Source organism: Acomys minous, assembly GCF_964271855.1.
Source record: "Acomys minous genome assembly, chromosome: 5".
NCBI classification, from domain to species: domain Eukaryota; kingdom Metazoa; phylum Chordata; class Mammalia; order Rodentia; family Muridae; genus Acomys; species Acomys minous.
Window position 1 is genome coordinate 559304 of NC_140494.1, and position 23263 is coordinate 582566.

Sequence of the window (23263 nt, forward strand, 5' to 3'; positions counted from 1 at the left end):
GAATAGCTAAAACAATCCTATACAATAAAAGATCCTCAGGAGGCATCTCCATACCCAATCTCAAGCTGTACTATAGAGCAATAGTAATTAAAACAGCATGGTACTGGCACAGCAATAGGCTGGTTGATCAATGGAATCAAATCAAAGACCCAGAAATGAATCCACACACATATGATCACTTGATTTTTGACAAAGAAGCCAAATCTATTCAATGTAAAAAGAATAGCATCTTTAACAAATGGTGCTGGTCTAACTGAATATCTACATGTAGAACAATTCAATTAGACCCATATTTGTCACCATGCACAAAACTCAATTCCAAGTGGATTAAAGATCTCAGCATAAAACCAGAGACACTAAATCGGTTAAAAGAAAAAGCAGGGAAGAGCCTGGAACATATTGGCACAGGAGACAACTTCCTGAACAGAACACCAACAGTCCAGGCCTTAAGGTCAACAATTAATAAACGGGACCTCGTGAGGCTGAGAAACTTCTGTAAGGCAGGAGACACTGTCAACAGAACAAAGTGACAACCTTCAGACTGAGAAAAGATCTTCACCAACCCTACATCCGACAAAGGACTAATATGCAAATTACATAAAGAACTTAAGAAATTAAACATCACCAAACCAAATAACCCAACTGAGAAATTGGGCTCAGAACTAAACAGAATTCTTAACAGAGGAATATCAAATGGCTGAGAAATACTTAAAGAAATGTTCAACATCTTTAGTCATCAGAGAAATGCAAATCAAAACAACTCTGAGATTCCATCTTACACCCATGAGAATGGATAAGACAAAAAATTCAAGTGACACCACATGCTGGCAAGGATGTGGAGAAAAAGGAACACTCCTTCATTGCTGATGGCAATGCAAGCTTGTACAACCGCTTTGGAAATCTATCTGGTGCTCTCTCAGAAAATTTGGAATAGGGCTTCCTCAAGATCCAGCTATTCCACTCCTTGGATACCCAGAAAAATGATCCACCACACAACAAGGACAAATGCTCAACCATGTTCATAGCAGCCTTATTCATAATAGCCAGAACCTGGAAACAGCCTAAATGTCCCTCAGTTGAAGAATGAATAAAGAAACTGTGGTACATTTACACTTTTAAAAACAAGGAAATCCCGAAACTTGTGGACAAATGGATGGAGCTAGAAACAATCATACTGAGTGAGTTAACCCAGAAACAGGAAGACTCACATGGTATATACTCACTTATAACTGGACACTAGGCATGTCCCATGAAAGTCTTCATTTACCAGGAGATTGGTATAGATGTGAGGACATCCCTCTAGGACTCTAGATGCAAGAAATATAGGAGATGGGGAAATAGAAGGACCCAGAGGGCCATGGAAACCTACAAGAAGAACGTGATGGGTAGATCGGGGACCAGTGGGGTCTGCTCAAACTATTGTACTAACCAAGGACAATACAAGTAGTAAACATCGAACCCCTACTCTGATCTAGCCAATGGACAGGACATTCTCCACAGTTATGTGGAGAGTAGGGACTGACTCTGACGTGAACTCTGGTGCCCCATCTTTCACTACTTCCTCTTGGTGGGGAGGCCTGGTGGTACTCAGAGAAAGAATAAGCAGGCTACCAGGATGAGACTTGATAGCCTATGACAATATAGTGGGGGAGGAGGTCCCCCTCTGTCATAGACCTCAGGGAGGGGAATAGGGTGAAAGCGGGAGGGAGGGAGGAACAAGAGGATACAAGTGATGGGATAACAATTGAGTTGTAATCTGAATAAATTTAAAATAAAAAAATAATTAAAAAAAAAAGTGGCTGCTCATGCAGGAGATGTGAGTTCATTCCCAGCACTGGTGTAGTAGCATACACAGGGACCTGCTATAGGCATCTGCATACATGTGTGCACATAAACTCATACATGTACACACCTGTGCACATAAGTAAAAATCATAAATAAATACCCACTCTTGGAATTAGTCATAAGTTAACACAAAAAAGTGTAAAGATATAAAACTGCTCTTTATGGAACATGCTAAAGTTACTTAATTTTACTAGAGTGTTAGGTACCATCAATGCCTGAGTAACCTTTAGGATGGAAAATACTAGTGTTCTCAGCAGCCTTCAGAGGAAATGAAACAAAAAATTTGACTAACATAAAAAAGGAGAGTGAGAAGAAAAATAAGGACATAGTGGGATTTAATCTGTTCTGAATTTAGTTTATGGTGATGGCTTCTGCTCTCTAAATATGACAAAATGCATCTGATGATTGTGTGCTTTCACAGGCAAATTATGAAATGTAAGTTGTTCCAATCTTTCCCCCTCGCTTCTCCCCTTCCCTCCTCTCCTCACTCCTCCTCTCCTCTCTGCTCCTTCTTCTTTTCTCTCCCCTCCTTTTCTCTTCTCTTTCCCTATTTTTCCTTCCTACTCTCTGGGGTATAGTTGCTGGGTTACAGGAGGAGACTCAATCTAAGGTCTGTGCACATTAGTAGACAGGCACTCTTCTGTTGAGACAGAACCCTAACCCTCTAAGTTACATTTCAGAAACAATTTAACGATAAAAATAACATGATAAATATAGTGCAGCAATAAAGCTAAATGTAAGTGAACAGAATTTTCTGGTTTAAATTCACGAATAGAGCTAAGGAGGCTGAACAGACAGGAGGACCAAGTCCTACTTTGTCTGTTGCTTGACAGATACATGCTATTGGCCACATTAAATTACAGGAAAAATAAAATCAGTGGTCTGGACAGTGTGTCTGCGTGGCTGGAGTAGTGAAATTACTGCCTGAAAAGGAATGGGGTGGCAGCCAGTATGGAAATAAAGATGGACATTTCATTGTAAGGGCACAGTCAATTTGTGAGTCAAATACAATGATGACGCATTTGTCTGAATCTGACAATAGAGTTTACATACTTATCAAGTCAAAATAGGTACAATGATAAGGAAAACCTTACTATCAGCCACTGGTGTAAGACCACAACGGTCACAGTAACTGTTAGTGTGCATCACGCAGGAGACGTGCCCCATTTGCAGGAAGCTCCCGGAGACCCTAACCCTTTGTGTGGTGAGTGCCTGTGTCAGTCATGTGACTTTCTAAGTTTTGTAAGTTGCACTAGCTTCCTGAGTGTTTAGAACCTCATCCTTCCCTCAAGGAGGAGGTGTTTGAATGGGAGAAATAACAACACACCACCATCTCCAACCAGGCGGGCCATAGACGCTCCCTGGAAGCAGCGAGGCAAACAGTGTTAAGGGTGTGGACTCTCCATACTGTTGTGCTTTGATCTGTAATTAAAACATAAGTGCAAAATAGCGGTGGTATATGCAGGATCTGTTTTCATTTAAGGATATAATTTCAGCATAAGTTATTTTTGTGTTAGACTGTGTCTTCTGATAGATCAGGCTGACATTTAAATGACTATTTCTTGTAAGGGATTATTTTGGGAGGATTATTTTAAAAATGAGGTTGCTCTTTTTATGAGTGTTCATAAAGTGAAGCATTTGGTATAATCTGCTACAAATATTATTTATCTTCATAACATGATAGAATTAATATTATTTCTTTAAGCTTCCACATGACCGGGACTAGGGTTGTAGCTCAGTTGCTAGAATGCTTGCCCAGTGTGTGCAAAGCCCTGGATTTGGTTCAACCCTTGGGAAGTGGAGCAGGAGGATTAAAAACTCAAGGTCACCTTCAGCTATAGAAGGAATTAAGCCTTAGCTACAGAATCTGTGTAAAAAGTAAACAAAACAATAAGAATGAGAAAAGAAACCAATGATCCTCCACACAATCATATAATAAGGTCTTACAAAAATGTTCATTTTTCACCTATGTTTTTATGAAACTGATTGAGTTTTTGGAGATTTTTCTTTTGTATGTATGATTTTTTTATTAGTTCCATGAAAAACTTTTTCTGACCCATTATCTATAGGAATTGTAAAAAAGTGACTCATGCTGACTTTGAAGAGAGCTGTGTCATGAAATCTCTCTGGCTGGCTTACGTGTGCTTACAGCCCTGTGGTCCTTGTCTTGTGTGTCTAGCTGATGGTTCATTGCCTAGCACTTGCTGTTGCTAAGCATCTCTGGGTATTTGGAGAGAGGGTGGGTCCTATTGTTCTCACCAACTCCTGCTGTATAATTAGTAAAACTCCTGTAGCTGATGGCACTTAACTATGGCTTGAGTCCCAAGGCTGTCTCTGACAAATCCTACAGTGTTTATCTTTGCTCTAGCGTGTATAATAAGCCTGCGTGCTGTGTGAATGACTGATATTTAAATGTGAACATGATGACATCATAATTTTGATAACTGTTTATATTATTAAAATATAGCAATTAAAATTTCCTCATAAATATGCAAAGAAATAATTGTTTAAAAATATTTTTTTTCAGCAGGGTGTGGTGGTACACTCCTGTAATCCCAGCACTCAGGGAGACAGAGGCAGGCAGATCTCTCTGAGTTCGAGGCCAGCCTGGTCTACAAAGCGAGTCCAGGACAGCCAAGGCTACACAGAAAAACCCGGTCTCTAAAAACAAGACATTTTTTTTTCTTGTAAGAATACAAATATAAGATTTGTCTATTTGAGGCAGGACAGTCTGTGACAACTGGGCCACATTTTGCTTTCATTGTTAGCTTGCCCAGAACTGGGTTTCGTTCTGACAGTTTTCAAACAAAATTTCCTTATCATGTTTTTCTCTCCCCCTCCCATCCCCCTACCACCTGGGAACCCCTTTTCACTTTCATGGCACTTTGGAGTTTTTCCCTCTCGCCTTTTTGCTTCCATTTACTCTAGATCTGAAGAAATGGATTCACCTTTAGAATTGTCCAATGTTTCAAATGAACACTTAAAATTTACATGACAGCAAACACATGTAATGAGCTCCAGGCCTTCCTGTTCAATGAGAAGTTTCTTCTCAAATAATTAAAGTACAAGGGAGTGAGTCGTCTTAGAGCAGGAGCCAGTGGTGGCTAAACACACCCCTTAGACAGCCATGGTGCTCTGTGCTAAAAGATCTTTGGCATTCATAAGGGCTTCATTTTAGTTGATTTTTCTTTCTATTTACTATTTTTTGTTTGTTTGGAGCCAAGATCTCACTATGTAGTTCTGGCTGGCCTGGAATTCACTACATAGACCAGAATGGCCTCAGACTCATTGAGCTTGCCTGCCTCTGCCTCCTGAGTCCTGGAATTAAAGGACTGTGCCACATGCTCAGTCTTAATACCTTTTTATAACATTTAATAAATGTTGCTTACAAGACATGGAGATACACTTAGCCACACCCTGGATTTCTTCTTAAAGGGCTTTAGCTTTTTATCTGATTGATGACATTTTCTAAGGAGAAAGAGAGCTAAATTAATTCATGCACGAAGAGTATGAAGTAAGCATCAGTTTTCACAGGACACAAATCCTGCATTCTGTTCTAGGGTGAGTGGTAGAGATTTCCTTTTAGAGCTGAGTGTGCCCCTTCATAACGGGACCCAAGAACATTCTAAAAGGCATCCTGTTAACACGTGGTTTTGCTTTTGTTCTTTGCCCACTGGAGGTATAATACTCATGTCACTTCTTTTATTTTTAGAGAGTCGCCCTATGATTAGAATACCATGCATTCGCTAATAAGAACACTTTACATTAATCTGAGTGTCATGTCAGAATTACTTGACAAAGTACGCCTTTTTTTCCCATTGTGAAATTTTATGTAATGCTCAAAAGAATGAGGTAAGAGAAGTTTTGCTTTCAATGTTGTAAGGGAAGGCACCATGAGGACTGTGTCTGCAGGTTGTTACTGCTCTTTGTAATTAAATGGAGCAGGGCGAGGGGGGATGGGTCCTTACCATCAAGATGGTGGATGGTGGTTGGGAATTCTATCTCAGCTCCACTCACCCTTTAAGTGCATAAGGCTGTCTTCTGGACCTGCTTCATTTTTAGCACAATACCTGTGGGATTGCTTTGTTAACTGAGATTGCTTTTGTTTACTGGGTGAATTACTGATACTGCAAAGTTTGAACACTGTTGTGTGTTCTTTAAAGTGGGAAGTAGGTTTTGGGTCAGGGGTCACATTTCAGTTGATTTAAGACAGCCATCTGAAGCATTGTTAGGAGCTTCTGTTTTGTTTTTATTTTTTAATTTCTTTTGGCTTTTTCCTTCCACAGCAGGTTGATGTGGAAAAATGGGTATGTGTTTTCCTGCATTTACAAAGGACTTGCGATTGAAAAGCGCATGCTAGCTGCTGCCTCTGAGCTTTTTAATTTTGCTTATTAGCACAGCTTCTTTTAGTGTTTGAACTAACTGCTTGGCTACAATGAATACATTTTACACATCACCAGTTAGAACCTTTTGTGTCTCTGAATTATTGTCACCTTCTTCAGGGTCCCTCAAAGGACTCTCTACTCCCAAACCAGATTGGTTTATATATTTGCTTTAATTATACAAATGCTGGTGAGTCTCTGGCCATAGGAAGGGTTTGTTACTACTATTCAATATGTCCTGTTAAAAAAAAGTGAGTGTTCCATCTAAAAAATGCTGCAGTGCAGTCTTAGTATTGTTCCAGATATTATAGAATAAATTCAAGGCTTTTCCTGTATTGGTGTGATCTTGAAAAATGAAGGTGAAATGCAAATGGCTTTGCCACATGGAAAGAGTAGTAATAGGTGTCCAGAGGCAAAATCTGAGGTCCATACTGTTAGCAGTTTGTGTCCTGGTACAATGGCATTGGTACTGTTTCCTCATCTGTTAGGAAAAACTGGTAAGGAAAGAAAAAAAAGAAGAAAATAAGGTGTGGTTGACAGGGTGGAGAAAAAGAAGGGCCGAGGATCAGTTTAGATCAATCCACCAAAATATCCAGGTCCCTTCAAGGTTTCATGGAGATCAATCACAGCAGGATTTTCATCTACACTCACTTTGTCTGCAGGTACAAACAAAGGACAACTTCCCTCAGTGTTTTGCTTTAACTTGTTTTCAACTTCATAGGAGTCTCTTGAGACAGACTGAAGTTGCTACTCTATTTTACCATCGCCATCCGTGCCTTATTTTGGGCTTGATTCTTTTGGTCTGTGTCTTGGGGCTCAGCTCTTTCAACCCTTGGGATCTGCTTCTTTTAATACAGTGTATGGCGTTCCCTTTCCTCCCCCACCACACACACCATTCAGAGGCCTTCCAAAGTGTCCACATCAATGTTTGCATTTTTCCTCCCTTTGACCCTCCTTTAACCACTTATATCTGAGCAATTTCTTTCTTCTTTTTCTTTCTTTCTTTCTTTCTTTCTTTCTTTCTTTCTTTTTTGTGAAGGAATGAGTTTTATTTGGATTACTTATAGGATCAGAAATGACTAAAAGACCCAAGGCCCACACCAGCATGGGTGACATCCCACAAATCTAGGGGTCTGGAGCACAGTGCCAAAGAAGTGAAACAGGTTAAGGTGTCCTTTCCGAGAGCCTATCTGAGCAATTTCTAATGATGAAACTTACTGTTTCCATGGTGATGACATCCATATGGAAGTTGTCCATCCATATGGAAGTCTTTGTGTACTTCCATATTGTAGTCTTAGGAAAATTTAAGTACACCATATCTTAAACTACTGGTCTCTCTCTCTCTCTCTCTCTCTCTCTCTCTCTCTCTCTCTCTCTCTCTAGTTTAAAATTGTACACCTTCCTCCATGACAAGAGTTAAAATTCTGATCGATGCTCTAACTTTTGGGCTACAGACTCTTGTGTTTCTAAGCACAGCGATGGCGCCTCCCTGGCATTTAAAAACATTTCTCTGTTTCTGTGTATATCTATGCCCTTCATTTCCACTGCAGCATTTCTGTGCTATATCAAGACTGATGCATTCTTCAATATCCACTCAAGCCCTCTTAATTCTTTTGAAAGTCAACTATGGGAAATACATATAGAAAGACATATAAACAAACTCACCCAGCCCTCACTGTTTGAAAGTATTTGCAGTCATTGCTCTGTGTGCTCATTTGCTTTTCATCTGCTTCACCAGCTCATATGTTTCTTCTTTCTCCATAATAATTTCTCATCTTAAAATTGACTCTCTGCTGTGATTTTCATGTTAGAAATTGTTTACTAGTTATAAGAAGGCTGTGGAAACACCATTGAACTGAACATCGCAGGCTTTGTTTGGCCCCTGGCCAGTTTGGTAGTCTCTTCTTGTTCCTGAATGTTAACATGCAGTCAGGAGTTAACACACTCTTGCTGAGACGTGCATTCGTTTAGAAACAGCCTCTATGGAATCAGCATAGTCCAGACTGTCATGACTACTTTGTTCGACCTCTTTCTGTGTAATTTAAATCTTACCCACTGGCCATTTGAACTTGGAAATTTTACTGTGACAGACATACTGGAAAGGCAGTTGGAAATATCTTAGCTCCCTGGTGTGATGTGGCTCTGTTCCTGGGAAGAAGTGAACAAACATCTGTTCACCTCAGGTAGAGGACTGACAACAGACTGAAATGAGGATGCTATCGAAGTCCAAGTTGGTCAGCCAGGGAGCTTCATTGCATTATTTAGTGGAGCAGAAATTACCAAAAGCCCATCCCAGCATGGGTGACAGCTACAGAAAAGCTGGAAACCCCCGAGGATAATAAATAGCCAACAGGCAGCTCCGCAGGCTAGCGAGCCTCTTCCAGGCAGCTCAGCTGATATGAGAGTGAATCTCAGCAAGCCTTACTGCTTATATATGCTTTGCATGGGAGAGGCCTAGGGAATCTGGTCAGTTTTAGGAACTTCCTAAAGGCTTTGAGTTGTTTACTTCCTGAGTTTTAAGGTATTTCTCTGCAGGATGAAAGGTTTCACCTCCCTTTAGGGAATTCTGCCTTTTACTCAGCTTCGCCTGAAGGATGGAAATCACTATACACAACAACTAGGATCCGCTCGCATTGCTCTGTGGGGTGCATAATTTTGTGCCCCTTGTGTCCGACTAGAATGGCCTGACTCATATGCACAGATATAGTGTGCCGAGGTCATTTTTGTCACACTAGTTCCATCGTGGCAGTCATCATGATGCTCCACTGTGTGGAGAAATTTCTAGTTCTCTAAAGCTTTGTTTAGTTAGGGATCCCAGAGTATGGGAAGTAGAGTCTGCCGTGCCCTGCCAGGGTTTCAGGAACCTGTTCTGTATCCTTTCCATATGTGGTGGGAAGAGAAGAGCTCAAGGTTGCCTGGCAGGCTTCTGACTCCAGAGTCACTTAACTTATCAGGACCTTGTTTTGTATCTGGGGAGCTTCCATTACGGATATTGACTCTCCTGCTGCAGCCTGATGCATCTACTCTGTCTGATCTGGGTGATCACCTTCTCTTAGTGTCTCCCAAGGCAGTCTTAGTCTAGATCTGCCCAGGCTTCCCCAGTTGTTTGCGGGCAATGTGGTCCCTTCCTAGATGCTGCTCCATAGGAGCTATAGGTATCCTTTCAGCCTTTGGTCTTCAGGAATCACTAGTCTACTGGCTTCCAGCTCCTGGGGACCTTTATCCTGATGCCCCCTTCACGAGGCTTGTGAAGGGAGGTAAGACTCCCAGCCTAATGGCCTCTCTTTCTAAGAAGCCACCATCTTGGCTTGTTGTCCACTGACAGCCTGCTGAGTGGGTGGATGGAAAAACAGCTGGACTCTCACCCTGCTCCTTTGGCACCTAGCTTGCTAGTGTTTGGCAGTGTGGTGTGTGCCATTGCTGCTGTCTGACATGGGTTCCCCATCTTTACATGTGCTTCACTGGCTTCCATAACATACATTCAGTAAGCCAGATAAAGCCCTAAGGAACCTCATAAAACTTAAACATAAACATATTCATATGTACAGATAATGCATATATATGGCATGGGAAATTAAAATGGTCCCTCTGGATTTACTTGTATTATACATCTGGATAGCTTCATTGAGAGTCAAACTCCCCTTCTCTATCTCTCTCCTTTCTTCTCCCTGTCTTTTTCCTTTCCTCCCTTCCTCTCTATTCTTCTCTCCTCCCTTTTGTCTTGCCTCCTTCCCTCCCCTCCTCTCTCCATACCTCTCCTTCCTCTCTCTGGTCTGTCTGTCCCTTGTACTCTTTTTCTTCCTTTCACTCTCTTCTTCCTTCTCCCCTTCCCTCCTTCATCCTCTCTTTCCTCCTCTCTCTTTCTCTTTCTCTATCTTTTCCTTCATCCCTCCTTCCTTGCATCTCTGTCTCCTTTTCTTCTTCTTCTTCTCCTTCTCCTCTTCTCTCCCTTATTTCTCTCTCACCCTTTTTCTTTCCTTCCTCTTTTCTTTTTCCCCCTCTCTTCTTTCTTTCTTCTTTTTATTCTCCTCTCTTTTCTTCTCCTTTCCTTTCCTCCTCTTCTCCTCTTCTCCCTTTCTCTCCCTTCCTCTTGTCTTGCCTCTTCTCTTCACCTCTCTCCTCTGTCCACTTCTTCTTTTCTCTTGTTTTCCTCTTCTCCTGCCTCTGTCACTCCTTGGCTCTCTTCTTATTCTTATTTCCTTCATCCTTTTCTGCCTCTCTTCTCCCTCCCTCCCTCAACTTCCTCTTCCCTTTCACTAATGTCTCTTTGGAACATATTTGTTAAAAGAAAAACCCATTGAACTATAAAATGTAACTTCACATTTTATAAAGGCTATTTGTGAGTCTTGGAATAAAGACTATTTAACTATTCTTTCTACCCACCCTATCCTACTCTGGCCTTTCCCTAACCTTGGTATTAGTTTCCAGCAAGAAAGCCTATGATTTCAAGTTATGGGAGGGGATAAAAAGAGAAAGACACATACTGAAATTGCCACATATGCTACATTATTTGTAGGTTAAGTGACTCCTTCCACTTAGTTCTTAAAAATTCATAATGTTATAGATATTTATATTAAGAAATCATTTAAAATATTTCATAGCTTTACAACATAATTCATACCACACCAACTATTCATGTGAGGGTATGTGAAAAACCTTATCAAGGCTCATTCATGCCCAAAGTGTATAAAGAGTCCCATCTGTTGAGGTAGATGATTATTGGTTTGTTTTATATCAAGAAAAAAATCTCTTTTGAGACAAGATGGAAAAAGAAGAAAGTTCCAGATAGCTATTGACTTCATAGCTCAGGCATTCCTGTTCACTCTGACTTATACACGTGTCACTGAGGCACAATGACAGGGCTAACTCTAGTTATCAGCACCATTTATTTCCTTCTGAAGCAGAACTAGATAATTATGGGAACATATATCTGTCAACCCTATTTCACTCAGAAGCAAAAACAGTGCATTTAAATACTGTCTGTACCAAGTTATTGATAGGTTGAAAAAGACAACAGTTGACACACATCTGCTTCAAAATATGCTGTATTCTTTTAAAGCATACCCACACATGTGTGCTTAAACAGATGACAGTAAGTGATACTGAGTGCTGATGACCTGAAAGAGTGCCTCTGTGGGAGGTGTGCTGGGTGTAATTGTCCTTGTTGGGTTGAAGACTAGGCCCTGTTCTGACGCTCTTTCTATCTATAGTCACCATGCCCTTCTCATCATGCAGGCTTAGATATTTTCAGAAGGAACCAGAAACAAAATATGTTCATCGTAAGAACAGTAGTTGGTATTTCCCACAAATAATACATCAACACATGTTATTCTGTAGTCTACCAGGGGTAAGCTTTGAGCTTGGGACTACTCATGTTAGACTACATTTATACTCTAAAACATATTGTGAGCATCATTAATTAAATACAGCTGCCAAAGCACCTAAATCTTTGATGGTGGAGGACCTTCTTCTTCTCAATGAAGTGAAGCCACCTTACTCATAAGGGAGAGGGGAGAGGTGGCAGATGGAACTGTGATAAGATCCTTATATCCTACCACATGGAGAGACAGGATGTCACAGAGAGTGCATGCTCCTTGGTTGTCAACTCTCTGTCTAGACACTTTTTGGGGGGACATCTCCCAGTAAAAATTCACTTGAAGATTATAACAGAGATTCTTAGATAGAAGTAATAACTTAAAAATAATTGATTGACTTATTCAGTGTGTGTACATGTGCGTGTGTGTGTGTGCGCGCATGTGTGCATGTGTGTATCTGTGTGTGCATGTGTGTATGTGTGTGTATGCGCTTGTGTGTGTGCATGTGCTTGTATGTATGTGCACACACATGTGTGTATCTGTGTGTGTGTGCATGTGTGTGTGTGTTTGTGTGTGTGTGTTTTGCTGGGTGACTAGCACCGTAGTGCATGAGTGGAGGTTAACTGGTGGGAACAGTTTCTCTTCTTCTAACAGATAAATCCCAGGAATCAAACTTATTTCTGTATGATGCCTTCCTCCTAAGGGTCTAGGAATGCATCCATTTTTCTTTGCCAATTAAAGAATTAAGGGGCAGGAAAGAAGTATGATTGGAAATCTTGGGGAGTTCAAGTGGAGTCACCACTGATACCAGAGAAATGAAGGTCCACGCTGGTGGGTTCTTAGTCTCACTATAAATGATATTAACATGAAATTAAGCAGAAGTTCTCAAAAATAAATTATTAGAATTTTAAAAATTCTCCAAGGCAAGCACACTGTGCCTTTGAAGCTGACTAAGAAGGCGAGTGGAAAAATGAGCCAACATGGAAGTTACCCATGTGGCAACAGGCAGCCACACAGTAAGGAGGGGACCTTCACAACAGCAAGGGAGCTAAGAGCCTTAGACAGTGCTAAAGAAAAGTCCCAGGGCAGGCAAGCCCTAAACCTCAAGACTTCCCCAGAGGAGGGGAATGGAGGCAAGAGGGAAAGGGGGACTCTAGAGAGAGAGTAAGGAGGCTCACACTCCAGGGAAAGCACACTTAGGCTCTGGCCAGCAGCAGAAAGAAAGGGAACAAAGGAATAACTGCACTTTCCTGAGTCAGGCCTTAGAAAGGCAGGCGGGCCCAGCCAAGCGTCATGGGAGGTGGTAGCAGTGCACTGGGGGTGGTGTTGGGAAGGAGAACTCACCTTTCTTGGAAAAGCTGCCCCAATGGGCGTGCTTCCACCTAGACATAGAATCTATTCTTCCCTGTAACAGGCTTAGTGACAAGCACCACTCCTTGCTGAGACATCTCAATTATATTATATTAATTATATTATATTGTATCATAATTTATTTATTTACATCCCAGCTGCAATTATTTATTTCCCTCCTTCCTCTCCTCCCAATCCCTTCCCCACCTCCCCTCCCCTGCACCCCATCCACTTTTCCTCCATTTCTCTTCAGAAAAGAGCAGGCCTCCCACTAATATCAAGTTCAGTAAAGACTAGGCACCTCCTCTGAGTTAAGGCAGGACAAAGCAACCCAGCAGGAAGAAAGGGTCCCCAAAGCAGATGGCAGTGTTAGAGCCAGCCCCTGCTCCCACTGCTAGGAGTCCCACAAGTAGACCAAGGTATACAACTCTGGCATGTGCAGGGGGCCTAGGTCAGTCCCGTGTGAGCTCCCTGGTTGGGGGTTGAGTCTCTGTGAGCCCCTGTGTGCCCAGGTTAGTTGATTCTGTGGGTTTTCTCATGTTGTCCTTGACCTCTTAGAATCCTTCATGTATATGATGTATATGTATATATATGTATATGTACCACAGAATCCCATGTGGTCACATATGTGTATATACACACACACATATGTATATGTACATATACATCTATGGGATTTATTGGAATGACTAACAGGCTACAGCTAATTCAACAATGACTGGCTATGAATAGAAATTTCAAGAATCTGGTAGTTGTTCAGTCCTTGAGGGTAGATGTCTCAGCTGCTCTTCAGTGTACACTGAGGTCTCAAGTAAATAGATTCTAATGCCAGTGAAGGAATGGACTTGCCAGCAAGGCAAGAGCAGAAGCTTTCTTCTTCCATGTCCTTATACGGGCTTCCAGCAGAGGGCGCGACCCAGATTAGAACTGCATTAAAGTCTGGAGTAGAGGCATGTCTTCCCAGCTCAAAAGATCTCTATTAAAGGCATGTCTTCCTACCTCAAAGTTCCAGATTAGATGTGGCTCTTTCCATTTCAAATTAAGCAAAAAATCCCTCACAGGTGTGTCCTACATCCTTGGGTTTTAGTTCCAGGTGCAGTTGACAACCAAGAAGAGCCACCACACTGTTTCATGTTATTAAACTGAAATGTCAGTTAAAGGCAGCGAGGCTGAGCTACAAGCCCTCACAGTGGTGAAGGTATTCCCTGAGTGACTGCTTCTTGCTTTCCACCGGGAACAAGACTGAGCATAATTTTGTGTTCTTTTGAAGTGTTTGTTGTTGGCACAAACCATTGCTGTTTTACTTGGTTTTTCTCCTTGTAACCATTTGTGTTTCCTACCTCCTGTGGCACTGGGTGAGCACAGGGACTCTCCATTTGTTCAGCCATGTGTGCAATGGTTATCACCTCTGCCTGTGTTGAGAGGGTGCGCTGGCATCCTCCCTTCTATTTGCATGTTAGTGAAGGTGTGGGCAGACATGCATCAGCTCTTGCTTTGTCTGGAGGGAGCTCCCTACCATCTGAGCTATGAAATCCGAGGCAACTGAATAACCCTAGATAGAGAGTGACTGCTGCACGCAGCTTTACACCAGAGAACTAGAGCTTTGTGTTTCCGTGCTAATTGGTTAGGGCTACTATTGCCGTGATGAAACACCGCGACCAAGAGCAGCCTCAGGGAGAAAGGCTTTATTCCACTCTCCAGTGTATAGAACAGCTCATCATCAAAAGCAGCGAGGGCAAGGCACCAAGAAGGGCAGAGACCTGATGGTAGGAGCTGATGCAGAGGCCATGGAGGGATGCTGCTTACTGACTTGCTCCCACAGAAAAGCTCACCAAGTTTTAAAGGCTCAATGGTTTTTCTAGTCCAAAGGTTCAAAGTCTTTCCACACCATCTGAGAGCGTCTACAATGTGCTCCTGCTGTAGTGGCCCTCATCATGAAATGTTAGGTCATGCCCAGAGAAATTTTCACAAGTGAATTTAGTTTGGTTTATCTTTCATTCTATCTGTTTTAAGGATGTGTCTTCTAGTGTCTTTTGGCCTCAGTTGCCTTTCTTCCTTTCACACCATGACATTCTCATTTTTAAAGGGTTTTTTTTCCTTAGTTGATTTTGTTGTTGTTGCCTTTTTGTCAGACCCAAGTAGTCTTCAGATGGAGATTAACCCAAATATATCCAGTTTCTCTTGATTTAGTGCCTTCTGCTTTTTCCTTTGCCTATAGTGACCCCTTTGGAAGATATTCTAATGCTGTTATGTTGTTAATAGTTACCGTATAACTTAAACTCTCCAAGAGAGTTTTTAAAAACAAAGTTAATTTTGCTATAAGCTGTAGTCAGTCTTTCGTGCCCTTAGCTGTCTCAGGAAAGCTGTGGTGTGTGATTCACACGTGCTGTCCTTCCTCACTCCACAGATGGACGCTGTCAATGTCACTCAGTTGTTCTATCCACTCCATGTGACTGTGCAGTCAGGTCTCTTGCTCTGTGTCTTACCCTTGACGCCATATACATCCTGTATATTCTGATGATCAGACCTCAGCAACTCTGCTGGGCACTTTGTAAAAAACACCTGCTGTCACTGTACTGTATAGCTTAGGCAACCATCACATCATACTGAGAATATTTTTTAAAGAAAAATTTCCAAACCTTAGCTCAATTAAAATCCACAGACAGTACCTGTCATAACCAGGTGCCACCGAAAACGTTTTGCTAATTTTGTTTGTTTCTTCTAAGTATGACATGAAAATGATTTTTTTCCCCTGTATCCTTATTGGGTGATATTTCCATTGCCCTATTTTCATTTTGAAGTCTGATCAGAAGCGATGTGGGGAGGAAAGCTTCATTTTATACTTCCAGGTCATAGTCCATTATTGAAGGACGTTAAGGCAGAACCATGGAAGCATGGTTGGCTCATACTTTCTCTCATGCTTACCTAGGTTTCTTTATACAGCGCAGGACCACGTGCCTAGGGAATAGTGCTGCCCATAGTAGGCTGGGCTCTCCTGTATCAGTTAACAATCAAGACAATCCTCACAGACATACCCACAGGCCAGTCTGACCCAGGCAATTCCTCTGCTGGGTCTTTTTCTTTAAGATAACCCTAGGTGGCATCATGTTGACGATGAAGCCTAACCAGGGCGTCCAATATTGTCAGATAATATGAGGGCATATAGTTTTTGGTTTCGTGTGGAAAGTTTCCTGCTGTCATTTACCATTAATATCAGTTATATTTTTGTTACTAACTGCCTGAATTTTCTAAATGAGGAATAAAAATTCTTTTTGTTTTTTATTGTTTGACAGTTTCATGCATTTATATATTTAAGTATATTTTACCCCAATTCCCCCCCCCCCTCTCTCTCTCTCTCTCTCTCTCTCTCTATATATATATATATATATATATATATATATATATATATATATATAAATTTTTTCTTCAAGACAGAGTTTCTTTGAGTAATAGCCTTGGCTGTCCTAGACTCACATTGTAGACCAGGCTGACCTTGAACTCACAGAGATCTGCCTGCTTCTGCCTCCCTCCCAAGTGCTGGAATTAAAGGCGTGCACTACCACGCCCGGCACTCTGCTACCTTTCTTTCTTACTGACCTTTCTATATATCCTGTGTGTGGTCCATGAAATTTAACTAGATTTCCTTGACTGAGCATGAGTGAGATGTTCTTTATTAGGTCAAGGGCACTTACCCAGTGGCTATAGCACTGAATAAAATGACACCGTCCCTAACAACCACTAACTGTCTGTATTCCTTCAGAGACAGGTGGGGCCACACGAACCCCTCTGTATCCATGATGAAATGTTGATGGATCCAGTTCTGTGCAAGCCTTGTGTAGAGGTCCACAGCTGCAGTGAGATTAGGAGTGTAACGGCTGTGTCCTGTCCAGAAAGCATCTTTTCATTTCACAACTTCCTCATCTTCTAGCTCTTGCACACTTTCCACCACATCACCACCACGATCCCTGAGTTCTGGAGGCAGGTGTAGCGCTGTTTGCCACCATCACTTATCCTCACCACTGTGGCCCACTACGGCTCTCTGTGTTACCTGCTGCCGCCGGCCGTAAACTCCTGTGACGACAGCCTGGAGCTGCCCTAATCTCAGTGGTAAAACAGAACCAGGCAGGAATGAAAATTCTCTACAGCCTTTCCCTTGGAATTATAATATTGAAAATGAGAAACAACTCACAGTGGAATTTCCACTTATTTATACACATGTTTCTGTTTCTGTGTGTTTCAGGGAAGCAACTACAATGTTTACAAACATCTACACTAGAAAATGTTCCCTTAAAGCTAATGGGGATATGTCTATGTTTTTTCTTAATATGTTTTAGACCTGTTCATAACAACTTACTTCAGCCCTAAGTTTGGAAGTCAAACATTTTCCCTTTTATTAAATGTTTATCATCTGTGTAACCTCCCAGAAACAAATCCAGGAAACTGGAAGGGCATCTAGTAAAAGCTGGGAAAGACGCACACGCCATGTTTTGCAGAAGAGAAAAGACCTGTTATCATGTATGAGAGAGGTGTTGTGTTGAGAGAAAAGGAGAGATATTTCGTGTGCCTCTCTCTGAAATGCACCTCTCACCATAGGCAGCATCTGTCTAAGAGATTGCTTCCTGTCCCCTGCATGAAGGATAGCTGGCTCCATGTTTTAGATCCTCTTAACCCATTTCTTCTTACCTACCAGCTTTACTAAAATTAGCTGGCTTGTCTTGTATCATTGCATTTATGCAAAAAGGAAGGGAATCAAGTGGTTTTTTTAAAAGCATTTTCAGAGAATAAATGAAGATTATGCTTTCTTCTCATTGCTGGGATGTTATAAACTGAGTCGGGCCTTTCAGCAGAGTGGCATGTTTTCACAGAAGACAGCTGAACTAATGTAAAGATTCCTTTGAAAGGACTTTGCTTGCTCTAGCATTTTTCTAGCATGTAGTTGAATGTAAGTTTTGTTGCAACGGCAGCGTGACTTTTTTGTTTATCATTGATGTAGCTTCACTTAGAACAATGGAGTCTTGATAAATAAGATATAAAATTTGAAGTGATCTGTATTTAATATTTTCTCTTTTTCCCTTATGTCTCCACAGAAGTTCATGATGAAGGTGAGGCCTTGACCCTCTGCTGTGTCTGTTACAGTTCCTGTCTTAGTGTGGGTATATGTGATGGGTCACATGTCTTTTTTTTTTTTTAATTTTTTTCCAAGATATATATTATTTTATTAATTTATTCTTGTTACATCTCAATGGTTATCTCATCCCTTGTATCCTCCCATTCTTCCCTCCCTCCCATTTTCCCCTTATTCCCCTCCCCTATGACAGTTCCTGAGGGGGATTTCTTCCCCCTGTATATGCTCATAGGGTATCAAGTCTCTTCTTGGTAACCTACTGTCCTTCCTCTGAGTGCCACCAGGTCTCCCCCTCCAGGGAAAATGGTCAAATATGAGGCACCAGAGTATATGAGAAAGTCATATCCAACTCTCCACTCTACTGTGGAGAATGTTCTGACCATTGGCTAGATCTGGGTAGGGGTTTAAAGTTTACAGCCTGTATTGTCCTTGGCTGGGGGTCACATGTCTTAATGTGGATATGTGTGATGGGTCACATGTCTTAGTGTGGTTATTTGTGATACTTCTTACATTTTAGGATGATTATATGTAGTATTTCTTTTTCCTTTCTTCACCCCCCTCCCCTCTCCTCTCTTTCTCTCTCCAGGATTTCTATATGTATCCCTGGCTGTCCTGGAACTCACTTTGTAGACCAGGATGGCCCCTCCTGCCTCTGTCTCCCAAGTGCTGGGATTAAAGGCTTGTGCCACCACACCCACCTGTGTTTTTTTTTATGTACAGTCATAGGTAATGCCCCATAAGCTTTAATATGGCTATATGTAATATTTCATAAGTTTTAGGATGGCTATATGAATTTTCTTTATGTTTGTGTCAACAATTTTTACATTACAAATCTTTACATTTTTTAAAAAAATGAAATAAAATATTAAACCTTTAAATGTAAATCACCTGATTTGATGTTATAACTTAAACAACTTTTGACACTTGAGTAATAAGCACCAAATTAAGTTTAGTTAGTAATCTTGAGGAATTTATTCCATTCAGTATATTTAATTGCTACCCGATTAGAACGCTCATTCTGTGGGGACACTGGGTAATTGCCTTTGGAGAACAGATGTGTGAATCTAATAGGAACTTCCATTGAGAAATTAGAAGAAGCACCATGCTGGTTACCTTTCCGTCGCTGTGATAATTCACCATGACCAAGGTGACTTACAGAGGAGAGGGTTTGTTTTAGCTTATAGCTCCATAGAGTTAGAGTCCGTCATGGCACGAAGGCATGACAAGCAAGCAGCAGGCATGGCCGCAGAAGCAGGGACCTGGGAGGTCACATCTCAATTATAAGCATGAACAGAGAATTAATTGGAGTTAGGATGAGGCTGTATTCTCCAAGCTTGCCTCAAGTGGCATACTTCTTCCAGCAAGGCTACATGACTGAAATCAGCGGGGACCAGGTGTTTAAGTATCCTAGGCTTGGGGCATTTCTCATGCAAAGTACCTTTGCTGTTCTACAAGTGAAAATAATTCAACCCTATTTTATTTCTCAACCATCCTTCAAGGGAGACATATGAAGAGACTAAAGCCCATGGCCATGTTATTGAAGGAAGAAATTGACTACAGAAAGAGGAAAATGAAGTTGGAAAAAGTTTTGTGTTTTCAGCCACATTATCCTATAACCTAAAACCTCTGAAACAATAAAGATATTTATTTGTATTCAGTTAATAAAGGCCTCTACAACTTGTAACCTGAAAGAACATCATTCTAAAAGATAGAAACTTTTAGAAACATGAATGGAAACTTTGGATATAGATTGAAAAGGAACGAAATGGAACAGTCATCTTGCCCATCCATTGAATGGTTAGTTAAGGCCTTCATACCCATTGCAATCCCCAGGGCAGCTGCATTATGCCTTTTCCCAGGTTGACCCTATTCACCAATAGTAAAGAACTGGAAAGTGTTGATGAGATGACAAGCCCAGTATTTACTTCTTTGAAGCCACTGTTTATCAAAGATGTGGAGCATCTTCCAAAATATCATGTAACTCAGCACTTATTTTTCAGTAGAAAACACTAGTGTATATGATAAGCAGATGATGCTGTGTGTTTTATTACATATATCATGACAAAGGTTGTGTAGATATGACAAGCATGAAAATATGAATATATGTCATTTCCTTGCAGATATTAATGAACTTGGGTTGAAAAATGCAGTTTTTCTTGCTGAATATGCATTTACTATTTTCATTGAATCATTTCCTACTTACCTCAGCACCTAAACAGTGCTGTATCCACAGGGGCATACGATAATCAACCAAATAAGTCACCCTAGCTCCTTTGCAGGAGCTGATTGATAAAACTTTGCAGATAGAAATAGGAGGTCAACAAGTTACCTCCAGGCGTTATGCTTCAGTTGTAGAGCTAGGATCTGATTTCTGTTCAGTGCCGGACAGAGCTCATCACACTGGGTACTGAGGAAAGGTTTGCTTCTCATGAGACAGGCCACATGCACGTGAAGCTTGAAACACTTGACAGGAAGAGTGCTTGGACATGCTCAGTGTTTATTTTGTAATCCTAACTTATGGCCAGGTGGGCGTGTGCTTGTCGTGGGAGCCTGTTTGTGACTGCTGGTGCTAAGGGGCATGTGTCGGTGCTGCCGAAAGCCTGGTGGTTTGTTCCGGAGACGTGTGGTCTCCACACCAGCACAAGTGAGAGGCCAGCCAGTCACTGTCAGCTCGTTATTATCTGCACACTGTTTGACAAGGTTGGTGAAGCCATGTGTCTTGTTAGGATGACTCTGGGCATTTTTGTGGGGATCAGGAGTAAGGGACTGCAGGACTGTCAAGGAATTCCTTATAGCTGGATCCCACGGGTGTCTGGAAATGCCAGATCCCACCAGGCCCGATGCCCTATGTGGGTGCTGCTCATTTTTGCCTCAGTCGTTCTGAGATGACAGGGAAGACTGGACAGAAGGGGCATTTATTTGTTTTTTTCCCCCCAGAAACAACTGATTTTCCTTTGTTCCAGATGTTTAATATTTGTACATATCCTTAAAAGCTTCTCCGCCTAACTATCTGGACTTTCCTTGCTGTGTATAAAGTCTCCCGCTGAAGCCATGGCTCTGCATCACAGACTTCTAAAGACACATGACAGCCTCAGAGCAGTGTAGAAAAGTTTTAGCAAATCACATTTCCTTTCTTCTCCCATTCTCCTGCCTTTGTTTCCCTCACTCCCTTCATTTTTCTTTCTTCTCCTCTCTCCTCTCTTCCCCCACTTCTCCCATGCCTCCTCCACTCCCCTCTTGCCTCCCTCTCTCTACTCCCACCTCTTCCCCCCTTTATCTCCATCTTCTCTCCCCTCCCCCCTCAGAATCACACCCAGAGCTTGCATGTGAGAACAACCTTCTGCACTCTACCACTGAGCTACTTTGCAGCTCTGATTTCATTTTTTTTTAAAAACAAAAATCTCATATAATGACACCCTTGAATTAGGCTAGCAGGGTTTCTGTATGGAGAAGGAGTTCCCTGGGTTGGTATCACTCAACTTCTAAAGTGACATGGCATTTTACAGTCATATGTAAGATGTTTAGACATTTTATAATTAGTGAATCTAATGCCTTTAATTATCAATAATATAAAAGACAGATTAATAAGCCAGGATAAATTGCAATCATATATTTTAAAAACATGGCTTCTAAAAATCAACAGTGAAGAATGAATACAGAATGAGCAATATTCATGTATTGGTGAACCACTGTAATTGGCTTTTATTATTACTGTTCAGATTTCATATTTCTGTGGAATTTTTTGCCTGTAAACTTAAGTTTATGACAGAAATACCTGAAGTGCAGCTGTAGAAATCCAACTGATCCCTGTCTCACAAAAGATAAGAGATAGATAGGCCTCATGCCTATTTCTCTAAAGCAATATAGGTGTATTAAGTTCATATGCAAGTGTGGACACTGACACTTTAGGACACTTTAGTTTACAATATGATTGCCTAGGTGGACATTTTTGTTTTTGCACAATTCTAGAAATCTAAAGGCCTCCAAATGCCCAGCAATACTAAATTTGTCTTACAATGACTTGTGAACCTTCACGAGGACTTTTTTTTCCCCCTTAGATGACATTCAGTATCACTAAGATTTCATTTGAAAGTTTGGACATTTTTATCCACTTTTCTTTGCTGGATTTATTTGACATTACTTTGTAATATTAACTCTGCCACTCATCTCTGTGGGAATGAGGCCAGTCCCCTTCCCCCATAGAACTTGGGTAACCACTTGCATTACATTCCATTAATCATGGACCCTCCCAAATTGCAAATCTTCAGCTTTTTAGTTTAGATGGTTTGGACTTCCATTAAGAGATAAGGGTTGCAGGGTGTGGTGGTGAAGGCCTTTAATCTCTGTATTCAGGAGACAAAGCCTTGTCTAAGGGAGTCTAGGACAGCCAAAGCTAACAGAGAGACCCTGTCTCAAAAAACCAAACCAAACAAAGAGATAAGGGTCACCCCAATGAAAATTTCATCACCCTGCTCCTTCTCCTTTCTTAAGCACTTTAATTGAGATGGAGGCACTGTGCCTTTGTACACACACACAGCCGCTTCTGTAGTGTGGAATGCCCCTCCCATCCAGGTTTTCACTTTACAAATGGTTCTTATCTACTTACTATCCTCTTTACCTTTTCTCAGAGTTAGCACTGAGCCAAAGTCACTGATGTTGGGTTCTCAGTGTGGTGAAAGAGAGGCAGTTCTTGCCTGCAGAGTGGTGAAGCCAGTGTACAGGCGTAGCTGAGAGCTGCAAAGGATCAAGGGGAGGAGAGAATGGTGGGGAACCTGGATGAGCTTCACAGGGAGCTGGCCAATAAATTGAGTTTGAATACATCATTTATATGTCAGAGAAGACAGCAGAGAGGGTTTTGGCTCTCAGGACATATAACATGACATTGGTGGGGAGAGGGGAAAGAAGTAGATATGTTTATCGTAGGGGACTGGCCTCTGCGTGTGTCCATCTCCATCCGTGATTCTTGGTACAGTCTGTCAAATGAACTGTGTCTGTATCTGTCTTAGGCCTCTGTAATCAGAATCTCAGTGGAGCCCCGAGAACCTGTGTCTTAGCAAGTATTCCAATCATTAAAGGCCCATGAGCAACCGAGAAGAATGAGGAGCTTTAAGCCCCAGAGATGATGTGACCAGTTTTGGGTTTTGCAAAACCTCATTTGTCAAATTAATAGTTAGCTGGTGCTTGCCATGTGTTGGGTACTTAGCAGGTCTCTGGATACAAAGGTAACTAGGGTACCCTATCCAATG

General features: G+C 41.5%; 1 protein-coding gene across 5 annotated transcripts in view; it reads left to right on the forward strand.

The window, feature by feature from the left end:
• RYR2 (ryanodine receptor 2) overlaps positions 1-23263 on the forward strand; it is a 545494-nt gene that overhangs the window by 196058 nt on the left and 326173 nt on the right. For all 5 annotated transcript variants that reach the window (XM_084782769.1, XM_084782771.1, XM_084782772.1 and 2 more), the window contains exons 4-5: positions 6132-6152; positions 17980-17994. In XM_084782769.1, the coding sequence (XP_084638895.1) occupies positions 6132-6152; positions 17980-17994 (36 nt within the window). The remainder of the gene's footprint in view (positions 1-6131; positions 6153-17979; positions 17995-23263) is intronic.